The sequence below is a fragment of the Oncorhynchus mykiss genome, chromosome 11 (assembly GCF_013265735.2).
Source record: "Oncorhynchus mykiss isolate Arlee chromosome 11, USDA_OmykA_1.1, whole genome shotgun sequence".
In the NCBI taxonomy this organism is placed as follows: Eukaryota; Metazoa; Chordata; class Actinopteri; order Salmoniformes; family Salmonidae; genus Oncorhynchus; species Oncorhynchus mykiss.
The window spans coordinates 32,945,245-32,957,595 of NC_048575.1; the positions used below are offsets into that span (position 1 = coordinate 32,945,245).

The 12,351-nt window shown below is 40.9% G+C and overlaps 1 protein-coding gene across 1 annotated transcript in view; it reads left to right on the forward strand.

Annotated features, from left to right (window-relative positions):
- The first annotated feature begins 523 nt into the window (after positions 1–523).
- Positions 524–12,351, forward strand: part of LOC110535589 (receptor-type tyrosine-protein phosphatase N2) — a 288,776-nt gene continuing 276,948 nt past the window's right edge. The window contains exon 1 of the mRNA XM_021620665.2: positions 524–800. Within this exon, the coding sequence (XP_021476340.1) occupies positions 719–800 (82 nt within the window). The 5' untranslated portion in view covers positions 524–718. The remainder of the gene's footprint in view (positions 801–12,351) is intronic.

Consider the following 12,351-nt stretch of genomic DNA (forward strand, 5'->3'; position numbering starts at 1 on the left):
TTTATTCAGATGCTGAGTCAAACTATAAATGAGCTCATTTACTTTACTGTTAGTGCACTACTTTTTACCAGGAACTATAGCGCTATGGGCCCAGTTTCCCTAAAGCATCTTAAGGCATAAGGTCATATGGTTCTAAAGATGAACTTAGCTTTAAGATGTTTTTGGGAAACCAGGCCCAGGTCAATAGTAGTGCACTATATATGGGAAAGGGTTCCACTTGCAATGTAATTTAAATAAATTTGTTTAAATCCACTCTTTCCAGCTGGTGTTTGAACCCAGGTGCCAGTAACTGGCTTTCTGCGATAACTTTCCTCATGCCCACTTGGATTTATTGGTATTGCATTTTTATATATATATATATATCTATATTGCCTACTCTTGAGCTTTATTTCATAAACTTCTATTTTCGTGGTGAGACTGGCTAACCATTAACTATTGCGCACTGTGGGTGCAAGCTCAGAGACCAGGCACGGGCCCCTCGCCATGTGTTTGACGTCAGAACCTAGGAGGGGCGCCTTCTGAAGGTTGCTGTCCGCGGTGCTGAATCCTGACGCGACTGCGGAAGAGAAGTGGCGTACCCGAGAAATTGCTCTGCAAATCTTCTCATATTTTCACTTTCACTCGCAATTATCTCATCCATCAATTTTGGACCATCCTGTATTTAACACTGACACTATGTTTTAGCAAAGGTGTGTAATGGATTAGACTAGGTAGAGTAATGGATTCGCCGTGTTCCATCATCTTCGCTGTGTTGGCTCTTTGCCTGTCTCTTCCAACTACCTCCGCTGACAACAAATTTGGTAAGTTGACAGTGGTTCACGGTGAATATATATAGCCATTTGTATGTAAAAAAAAACCAAACGTACTTACCTGCCCAGGTGTTGCAGTTGCAAAGACAGGCTTTTAAACCACCATATTGTCTGGAAATGGGCTCTGGAAAAGCTAGCGTTTACGTCTTACTTTCCATTAAAATGTTTTTCTAATGTTCTGTAGATTACTCTAAAATTGGAAAATCATAAGGTGTCAGGGACAGTGTCTTCAGGACATGAACTGGATAAGAGCATCTGCTAACTAAAATGTACATTTTAGTGAGTGAGTGTCCCAGATTTAATTCTGAAAATAATGAACTATAATACCTGTAGTCTCTCGTGACATCCTGATTCTGGGTGCCGAGATTATACAACGCTTTAGGTCATTATCTATTCTGTTAGACAAGACCCACCACATTGTGTTTTCAGGATGAACATGTTTGTAAAATGGGGCAATCTGGGAATCGAAAAACATAGCGGCCACCCTAGCACTTGTTTTGTTAAGCAGCTGAGAGATGGAGCTGGAGAAATCCACTATCTAATTCATATACAGATTTATGGATCCAAGGATTAACTATCCATGAGATCGCAACTATATAGTTTTACCATGTTTTGAAGCTATACCGTGGTTGTTTACAATTACATTGTTTACAAACAATGGTGTAAAACATTAAGGCAGTTGTATACAATTTAAAATATTACATTTTGTAACACTTTTCACAACACCTTAAGTGTGTGCCCTCAGGCCACTACTCTACTACCACACATCTACAATACAAAATCTATGTGTACCTGTGTGTAGTGTGTCTGAACTAAGCTAATGACATGAGGCATTTATAATTTACATTCTTCAATAATCAATGGCTATATCGTTCATTTAAAAGTCCAAAAATAGATGTACCAATCCCAGATTGCCCCTTTAAAGTGAGAACTATGTGTGGCCTGGGTGGCCCATGAGTTTGATGACATGTTCTAAAAACATACTACATGACATCTACTATGTGATTTGTAAGCATTTGTTTTTTTTCCTTTTTCTAGAGACATATTTCCTTAATGGCATGGTAGTAATCTCTAAAAGGACAGCACATACACTTTCTTGATTTATTTCAGTCTTGGCAGGGAAATCTGCCTTCATATTTTGATTGGTTTTCCCTCCCTTGCCCCAGTTTAACACTCAGTAAATGCCAGGGTGTAACATTTCGAAGACATTGTGGATAAATGGGCCCTTCTGTTGAGGTTTGCCTTGCCGTGCAGAGACTGTAGGGTTATTGCCAGATGGAATAGACCTTAATCAAGGGGCGAGTGTTTCTGTCAGACTGATAAGCAGGGATGCCGTCATCTCACTGATCCTGCATCAGTGTGTGTAGTGTCTGTGTGGGACTGGTGACCTGAGGTATCACCCTCTCTCTGAACCAGGACCAGTCATGAAGTTGAGTCAGACGCCATCTGTACGTTTGGAAAGTGCCAACATTTTTTTTACGCTTCCCTCTGTCTATCTTGTACTGTCTATATTCCCACTCCTTTCTGTGTAGGCTTCTCGATCTAATTCCCTCTGACTGTTGGTCTCTCACCTTGTTTCTATCTGTGCCAGTCTAACACTATTGTAAGGAACCTACACAATCCTCAGTTAAGCTCTCATGGAGAAAGACTGTTGCTAAAACATTGTCAAATTAATAGACTTATGGAGAAAGAATGTTGCTAAAATGTTGTGAAATTAATAGGAATAGGGAGGGGAATGGTACAGCATTCAAGATAACTGGGTTTTTGTTGCAAAGGAGATGGTATTTACTCTGTCAGCATCCCAAATGGCATCCTATTCCCTATGTAGTTTGCACAACTTTTGACCAGAGCACATAGTAGTGCATTACATAGGGAATAGGATGCCATTTGGACTGCAGGCTCTGTCTCAGTTCATCCTGAATGAGTCAGCCGTGTTCCATCGGAGAATTCTACACAACCATTAGAGAATCCCCCTCATTGTTAAAATTCATACTTGTGTAAAAAAAGGAAATATTTCTGGGGGTGGTCTCCATCATCAGTGTCTGTGGACTGCCTGGGTGGTTGAGACAGTTATTGTTTTTAATGAGTCCCAGTGTGCCTTGCACTGTGTCGCCGGGAAGTACCCTGATTGGTTTCATCAAAGAGCGCATTTCATTCCCCGTCGAGCTTGTGTTGTGTAGCCTACTATGGATCTGAGTGGGTCTACTGTATCATCTGTATGTGTGTTGTGACACCAAATAGCACAGGAAAGCTCTGAAAAAAAGGAGTGGGAGGTAGAGAAGTAATATCCGAGCAGCTATAAATATCACTTACTTGAAGAGCTAAACAAAGGCCGAGAGGGGAATTAATAACCCTGGATGCAGGATCAGAGTATAGAGAGACTGTTCGATGACAGAGCTGCAGGTGATCAGCCTAGCAAATTACTTGTTATTTTTTTTCCTTCAATAGATATAGACTACTGAACAGATATAGAGTATTAGTGGCGACAGATAGAGGTTGTGTCAAAGGGCAGTAAGCGAGATTCATTCCTATGCGGCATGTCCTATGGATCCTGGTCAAAAGTAATGCACTATATAGGGGGAAAAGGTGGCATTTGGGGCGCAGACATAGAAACCATGAACTATCTCATCAGACCACCTGGAAGGATTGCATGCCTTAGTTTATGGAGACATAAGCTTTGCAACTCACACAAGCATGACTAGAAAGTAATTAGACAGAGGAGATGCATAAGTTAATAGGTCTAGGTATGGTTGGGATTTATTTGGCATAGGGGATTGTTCATGCATGGTCTACGTTGGTGGAGCCTCTTGCTGGTTTAACTGGAGAGCTCATGGCCGAGGTGTGTGTCGAGTGAATAATAGCTGCGGTGACACCATAGCTATCTTCGAAGTCTGCTGTCTCTCTGTCCAATGTGCTCGGCTGTCGTCAACCTTATCTCCTAATACATCCAGACAAGTTTTGCTTTGATTCATTGGCTTCGCTCTATCGCCACTAGCCATGGTCATCTGTCATCCCACAAATCTATTCAGTCAATGGTGTAGACGTTACGTTGCAGTGCTTATAAATCATCTCAGTGGATAGAGATGTGACATGAATGATTGGTGGCTAGAGATGTGGGTACAATATGTGTGTTTATTTTCCGATTGGCTCAGATACAATGATGGTCAGTGCCGTTTAATATGATGATTGCTTTTCATGAGCATGGCCTTATTTCTCTTACAGCATTTTGGATGACAAATGTCCTATGGACTGGGTGACAGCGATAGGTTTAGGATACTACATGATACTTGAATTTTCCCTATTCCCATCATGAGGTTGCTACAACCGAGCCTATGAATGAAAGTTTACAATGTAGGTGCACACAGGTCAAGACATTTGAGGCAACAGACAGTGACATCCAATACTTGCTTGCCTTGCACACTCTTGCCTGCATCAAGCTGATATAGGAAGTAATCATTAGTTCAATAGTTTCTATTGGCCAAATTCAAGCATGTTTATCCCAGTTTAGTTCCGTTTGCTTTTCTACAGAATCGGCGGGATTGAATACACGCGTAAACAAACAGCCACGTTATATTCCTTCTTGCATCCATGCGCTCTCCTCCTCTCACAACTCCCCTTCGCTTGTGGACTTCAATGCACAACACATCAGCTCTATGTGACCAAACAGCTAACTTACATTGTTATCACTATATTAGCTAAAGTAATGTCATAGTCAGCATAGCTAATATAACTAGCGCGTTAGTAACATTACACTGTAGTCAGTAAGCAGTTACACCGACGGCAACCAAATAGTAAAACCTAAAGTTTAACCTTGACTTGGAAGAGTTCCAGTGTTGTGTTGGAAAGTCATAGCATCCATCATAAACTAGCTAGCTACATTTGCTAAGTAAGTGAAACGCATCTATAGAAACTCTACATATATTTAACTCTTGCTTCTCCTTCAATTTTGGAATAAATTAATTTGTTCAAAAATGTTTGTGTTGTATTTCTCTCTCTTTGAGTCAACTACTCACTACATTTTATGCACTGCAGTGCTAGCTAGCTGTAGTTTATGCTTTCAGTACTAGATTAATTATCTGATCCTTTGATTGGGTGGACAACATGTCAGCTCATGTTGTGAGTGTTCTGATAGGTTGGAGGACCTCCTCTGGAAATTATCATAATTACTGTGTAAATCTATGGAAGGGGGTGATAACCATGAGCCTCCTAGGTTTTGTACTGAAATAAATGTACCCAGAGGAGGACGGAGCCTATGAGTCCTCCGGCTACACCATGGTGATACCCTAGAGTGCTGTTAATTAATGCTACTGTAGACCTTCTTTTCAAAATAGTGTGTTTTAATAAATTATTTGGTGATTTATATTTAGCATAGTTTTATCTAAAAAGGATTACTTTTTAAATGTTTAGCATTTTTTTTTTTTATGACATTTACTGAGGAGGATGGTCCTCCCTTTCATCCTCTGAGGAGCCTCCACTGCAGATATCCTCCCAAAGTAGGCTACTTCCCATATGAAACCCAATAAAGACCCCACCTTAACTACGTTTTGTTTTCTTGCTTTTGCTTGTGTGTTTTCAGGTGCAGGGTGAAGTTGCCCCTAGATGCTGATAATGGGTCAGTTTTGCATTTCCCCCATTAATGGTTAAGGTTAGGATTGGGAAAGAGGAATTGATCATAGATCTGTACCTAGGGAAAACTTTGCCTCATTGCTATGTTTTCATTGGTAGTTCCCCTGTTGCCACGGCACCCCAGTCAGTCTCAGAGGACAAATCCGACTTGTGTTGTCCTTGTTGTTATTCCTCTGAGGTCACTGAGAAAGATGTAGACACAGGTGTGTGAAAGAGTATGTCTCAGGGTTAAAGATCACAACTTGTAATATATTTTTAACAAGGTTTAATAATGCTTTATAGAAAGTTACAACGTTTAGCTCTTGTCGCTCGTCATCTAGCTAACTATCACTTCTAGCTAGCCTAGCAGTCTCAGTCCGGATGCCAACACAACTTCCGTTACAATATGCATTTCTAGTTGTATTCTTTTAACTACACTGTAAGACGTTTCTGTAATTTCAACAGCAAAACACTAGAATGCACAGTAAAATACTGAAAATGCATTAACACTGTAGATTCCACTGCATTATGCTGAAAAATACTGTTGGAATTGGAAGCCTGTAAAAATGACTATAACACACTGTGTTTGTTTACAGTAATAGCGTATGTCTCCTCGACAGTGTAATTGCCTCCAAATGATCCATTTCAGGTGCCAACCTCATGCTGTCAGTTGAGACAGACTATTTTAGTATTTTGAAGCCGCTGTGAAATAGAAGAATATTTTCAGCAGCTGCTGGGTACGTACTTTGACTTGTTTACAAGTATTTATTTCTAGCCAACGTTGAATTACTGCATGTGTTCTTTGTCCGCTAGCTAGCTAGGTTAGCAATCGTTTCGGTCTGCTCCAAATTGCTCGTAAATGTCTTGCTGTGAGATCTAGAAAAATCTTCCAAATAATAATTGTTGCGAATGGCCTCGCTGTACCACAGATTCTGAGTGCCATGGAGAATAAACTGAGCGCAGATTCATGACTGTTAAGTTATCACCATTACTACAGACAAAGCGTTTTGTTTCTAGCAGTTCAAAAGATATTACCGGTCTAAAATATATTTTTCGGATTGACGGGCCGCATTTTACACAAAAACCAGTCGTGGACCGTTAAACTACTAACGAGCCGCTAAAGCCGACGCGAATGACCAGTGTTTCTGTGTTGTATCGAGGTGTGTGCTGACCGAAGGTGCTTTCCACTGGGCAGCATATCAGGGTTGTAACGTGCACAATGTTCCCCCCCAGGATTATATTTCAAGTAGGATAGCAGCCCACACAAGCTTGAACGGTAACAACACCGAGAAACGGCTAATTAGCTGTCACCTCTGTGTGATTCTGTGCACTCGGCTCTCAGCTGCGCAACATACAGTGCCTTCGGAAAGTTTTCAGACCCCTTGACTTTTTCCACATTTTGTTACATTACAGCCTTATTCAAAAATGGATTAAGTATATATTTTTTCTTAGCAATTTACCCACAATACCACATAATGCCAAAGCAAAAACAGGTTTTTAGACATTTTTACAAATTAATCCAAAATCAAAAACTGAAATACTTTATTTACATAAGTATTTAGAACCAAGACTCTTCCTAGAGCTGGCCGCCCAGCCAAACATAGACATCTGGGGAGAAGGGCCTTGGTCAGGGAGGTGACCAAGAACCCGATGGTCATTCTGACAGAGCTCTAGAGTTCCTCTGTGGAGATGGGAGAACCTTCCGGAAGGACAACCATCTCTGCAGCACTCCACCAATCAGGCCTTCGTGGTTGAGTGGCCAGACGGAAGCCACTCAGTAAAAGGCACCTGACAGCCCGCTTGGAGTTTGCCAAAAGGCTCCTAAAGACTCTCAGACCGTGAGAGACAATATTCTTTGGTCTGATGAAACCAAGATTAAAGTCTTTTCCCTGAATGCCAAGTGTCACATCTGGAGGAAACCTGGCACCATCTCTATGGTGAAGCATGGTCGTAGCAACATAATGCTGTGGGGATGTTTTACAGCGGCAGGGACTGGGAGACTAGTCAGGATAGAGGCAAAGATGAGAGAGCAAAGTACAGAGAGATCAATGATGAAAACCTCCTCCAGAGCGCTCAGACTGAGGTAAAGGTTCACCTTCCAACAGGACAACAACCCTCAGCACACAGCCAAGACAACGCAGGATGGCTTCGGGACAAGACTCTGAATGTCATTGAGTGGCCCAGCCAGAGCCCGGAGTTGAACCCCATCGAACATCTCTAGAGAGACCTGAAAATAGTTGTGCAGCAATGCTCCCCATCCAACCTGACAGAGCTTGAGAGGATCTGCAGAGAAGAATGGGAGAAATTCCCCAAATACAGGTGTGTCAAACTTGTAGCGTCATGCCCAAGAAGACTTGATGCTGTAATCGCTGCCAAAGGTGCTTCAACAAAGTACTGCGTAAAGGGTCTGAATACTTATGTAAACGTCATGTGTGATTGAATATTTTTTAATAAAAAAAAAAGCATTTTTAGAATAAGGTTGTAAGGTAACAAAATGTTAAACTCAAGGGGTCTGAATACTTACCGAAGGCACTGTAGGCTAAGTCATTGTTTTGCAGGCCAGGAGTGTCCTTTTAGCCTCTCCCAACTAACCATTTGTTTAATTTAAACAACATTGTTCCATAATGTTATAATATTAGCTAAACCTGTTCACTTTACCAGTAGTAAGCAAATATTTGGTGGCACAGAAAGAAATGACAATGTCTGGTAAAATAAGCTGGTAAAATAATCTGTGGTATAGTGTAGGCTATAGCAATGTTTTATTAGTTAGCTAGGGTTTGAAGTAGGTGTATCTAGCTGTCTTTTTAGTATGTTTTTCAATACCTCAATTGATTTCATAAACCACATTGGATATGGCTGTACAGGTTCCTGGTTCGAATCAACCAAGATGATGAAACCTGAAGATGGGACAAATGACATGAGAAGGTGGCCCAGAGAAAGCCAACTGTTCTCAACCTCTCCATTGCCCCATTCTTCCAAGAGCTCACTGACTTTGAATGAAGACCTCTAGTGAGGTAAGCACACACACACACACACACACACACACACACACACACACACACACACACACACACGACACCAGCTTGATTCGTCCCTTGTCACCCGTCTGAACCCCCTTACCCCATTAGAGTTGCATCTGATCATAGATCCGAATCCCAATTTTGAACTCCCTCACTCTCTTACCAATTTTAATAAATGTATTTTATGTACAAATGTATTGTTTTTCTTACAATTAGATTTCAGGGAGAATTTCACTGTAAATTTGCAGCATTATCCTGGGAAGGTTTTTCCAGTGTATGAAAGCTGGGCTGAAGCATGTCTCGGGTTACCTCCCAAATTACACCCTATTACCTACAGGATGGCATTTGGGAAGTAATTAGCCTGGGTGTCCCCTATCAACCTTGGTTGACATCTTAAATGGGACACCTGTTTTGAATGATCTACCTAGTTAATGGGTAAATGAGCTAAAGGAACCAGTGTAAGTGACAGACTGCATTAGTTGTTATTAATCAGACAATAATACCCTTCTTTACGCACACATTCAAATGGAACGCAAATGATATTATGCTCTACGGTGAAATGATGATCACTGAGCAGTTGGTCTGTCATTTGCAAAGCCTGTTTTCATATATTTAAAATGCCGACAGCTGCCGCGTTCAATTGGAGTGTAATTTATCTAACATCATGTTCAACATTTTCAGCTTGCGCCTGTTCTCCAGTGTAATAAATGGTTATTGATTCCGACTAACAAGGAACATGTTATGATAGACCTTGTTCAGTTGCACCGAACCGAGATACAGCTGTTGTAGCATTCATTTTTCAATATGAATTACAATGCAGTATAATCCAATATTGGATTTGGAAATGGAACCAATGGAAGCCCTGCTCAATATACTTCTCTATAGTCATGAGTCATAAAAGGGCAGATGGGATTCTGAGTCAGCCTTTGAGATGTAGTACTTTCTCACACATGCTCACTCTCGTTGGATTGTTATTTCTTGTTTAGATTTTTTATAATTTTATTTGTGATATTGTATTTGCAAGATATTCTACTGCACTGTCGGAGCTAGAAACATAAAGCATTTTTGGTGCACCTGCTAAAGCACCTGCAAATCTGTATACACAACCAATAAACTTTTATTTGATTGGATTTTGACTAGCAGTAAAACCTCTAAAGCAGGCTGCATATTCAGATCTTTGGTACTCTGCCATGGATGGTGTGATGGCAGATGAAGCAAAGCCACTGCTATGAAACAGAGCAAATGCTCTGAGGACTACAGTGTATATTGACATTGAGTGATTATTGAGACGGTAGAGAGAGCAAAGCGGCTGTGAAAGGAGGGAATATTTATGATTTAAATATTTCAGAGACACTAGTGGGGACATATTCGCCAGCTGCTTTTTGGGGAGAGGACGCTCTGTTCTGAGTGTTCTCGGTGAGGTCAGGGCTAAATTCTTCCCTTTAGGAGTAGACAGAGACAGGTGGAGAACAACTGTGTTGTATTCATTAGGGCACACCGCAGCAAAATGCTTTGCAATGCAATAAAACGAGTGTTTGTTATTGGACAAGTTCAGGTATTCCCTCCCTGTTTCAGTCCATTTTCTTCCGTTTGGTGCCTAATGGATAGCACCCAGATGGCACTCTGGCGCTCTAAAAAACACCAGGCTCAAAACTGATCAGGTGTTCTCCAGGAATCTATTTACTTTCAGGAAGTTGTTGGGTGCTCTAAGAACATAGACATTGATGATGATGATAGAACAAAATAAAATCAATCCAATAACACATCTATGGAAAAGTATCACGTATTACTGTGGGTAAGAACCTTCTTTATGGTAGCCAACCTTTGGGAATATTTGGGATCTACTATCAAGATTTAGCACACAGAATTGTGATAGGGCTGCATCCCAAATGGCACCATATTCCCTATGTAGTGCACTACTTTTGACCAGAGCCTTCTGTAATTTATGCATGAAATAAGGAATAGGTTGCCATTTGGGACCTATACAGGGACATTTTTCAGGTATGTCAGTATCATTCCTCCTGACTATCTTGCTTCAGGGGGACTGTGTCCTGGTATTAAGTGTAAATTAGAAGGAACTGATTAGAGGAGGTCACTCACAAGGTCAGTCCTGTACGGCGGTGTCACTGTGTATAATGAGGACACTAATGCGCTAATAAGCATTCAGGACACTGTGATCCTGTCCCGATATGGCGGCCGGACAGAGGAATTCATCTCTGCAATCCCAGGCCTGATTAAATGCAGTAATGGATTTGCTAGCGCTATTGATTAACACTCTGGGCCATTTCAGTATGCACCGTAGAAACAAAATAACTTCCTGTCAGACAGAGCCAGAGTGTCAGACATGATTCTAACACCCGGTATTCAGCTTTCAATAAACAACAGTATTGGTATGTGAGGATTCAATTGTGGTTAGTTCATAAGAACCAGTTGTATCCCATGCAAAGCGAGTTACAGTAGTGCGTGCTTACATTTATGTATACGTGGCCGTAGCAGGAATCAGACCTACTATCCTATCCTGCACCAAGCACCATGCTCTACCAACTGAGCCACACTACTCTGTTAAAAAATAAAGGTGGAAGTTCTCTAAAGAACCAAATAAGGTTCTTTAGAGTGATGCCATAGGGTAACAATTTTAGGCTCTCTGAAGAACATTAAATGGGATGGTTCTTTAAGAACCACACACAAATCCCAAACCAGACATTTTTGGAAGATGAGCCTTATTTGCATATTTCCCAGGGTGCCTTTTGAGTGCATTATAGAGTTCCCAGAAGTGAATATGTTATCATAAACATTATATTATTTAAAACAATACATATTTGATAAGGCCTTATTTTGAAGGCCTAGTTTTACCCTAATACGGTGGCCTGAATATCATAGCTTTTACCGTCCACATCAGGCCTGAAAGTCACATGATGCTGGCTTGCAAAGTAATTCCTATTGGAATTCAGCCAGAGTGAGGATATCTAACATTTAGCATTTTTATTCACCCGCAACCTGCATTCAGAATGACTGCCAGGGTTGGGAAGACTAAGATATGAGACTACATAAAGTAGGGATGTTAAACACGGCCTGAGGGAAACAAACATCTTCTTCTTTGAGGCTTAACTGTAAGACATCTAGGTGTAGCAGGTAAGGCGGAGTCAGGCGCAGGACACAGAGAAGAGTAATTCACGTAACTTTACTCAAAACAACAAATATTCCAAGAAGGAAAATAATCTAGAATTTCTAAAGCTGTTTGAAAAATGTCTGTGAGTATAACAGAACTGATATGGCAGGTGAAAACCTGAGACAAATCCATCCAGGAAAAAATACATTGAGGTCAATCTCTTTTCAATGGGGTTTCTATGGGGATCTAGATTTCTGTGGCACTTGCTTGCAGTCCCTATCGCTTCCACTGGATGTCATCAGTCTTTAGAAATTGGTTGAAGTTTTTCCTTTGAGAAATGAAGAAGTAGGGCAGTTCAGAACGAGGGTCGAGTGAAGTGTACTGTTTGTTAGAGGCGCGTGACCTGAAAGCACGCTCCACTTTGTTTTTATCCGCAGTTTATCCCGTCTTAAATTTGTATAGATTATTTATGTTAATAAATACCTAAAGTTGTATTAGGAGAGTTGTTTGAAATGTTTGGAACAAGTTTACAGGTAACTTATTAGATATTTTGTAGTCATGTTGCGTGAGTTGGAACCGTTTTTTTTCTGGATCAAACGCGCCAAATAAATGGACATTTTGGAGATATAACGACGGAATTAATCGAACAAAAGGACCATTTGTGATGTGTATGGGACATAATGGAGTGCCAACAAAGAAGATCTTCAAAGGCAAGGCATGAATTATATCGTTATTTCTGCGTTTTGTGTTGCGCCTGGCGGGTTGAAATATGAATGTCATGTGTTTGTTTGGTGGGGTGCTATCCTCA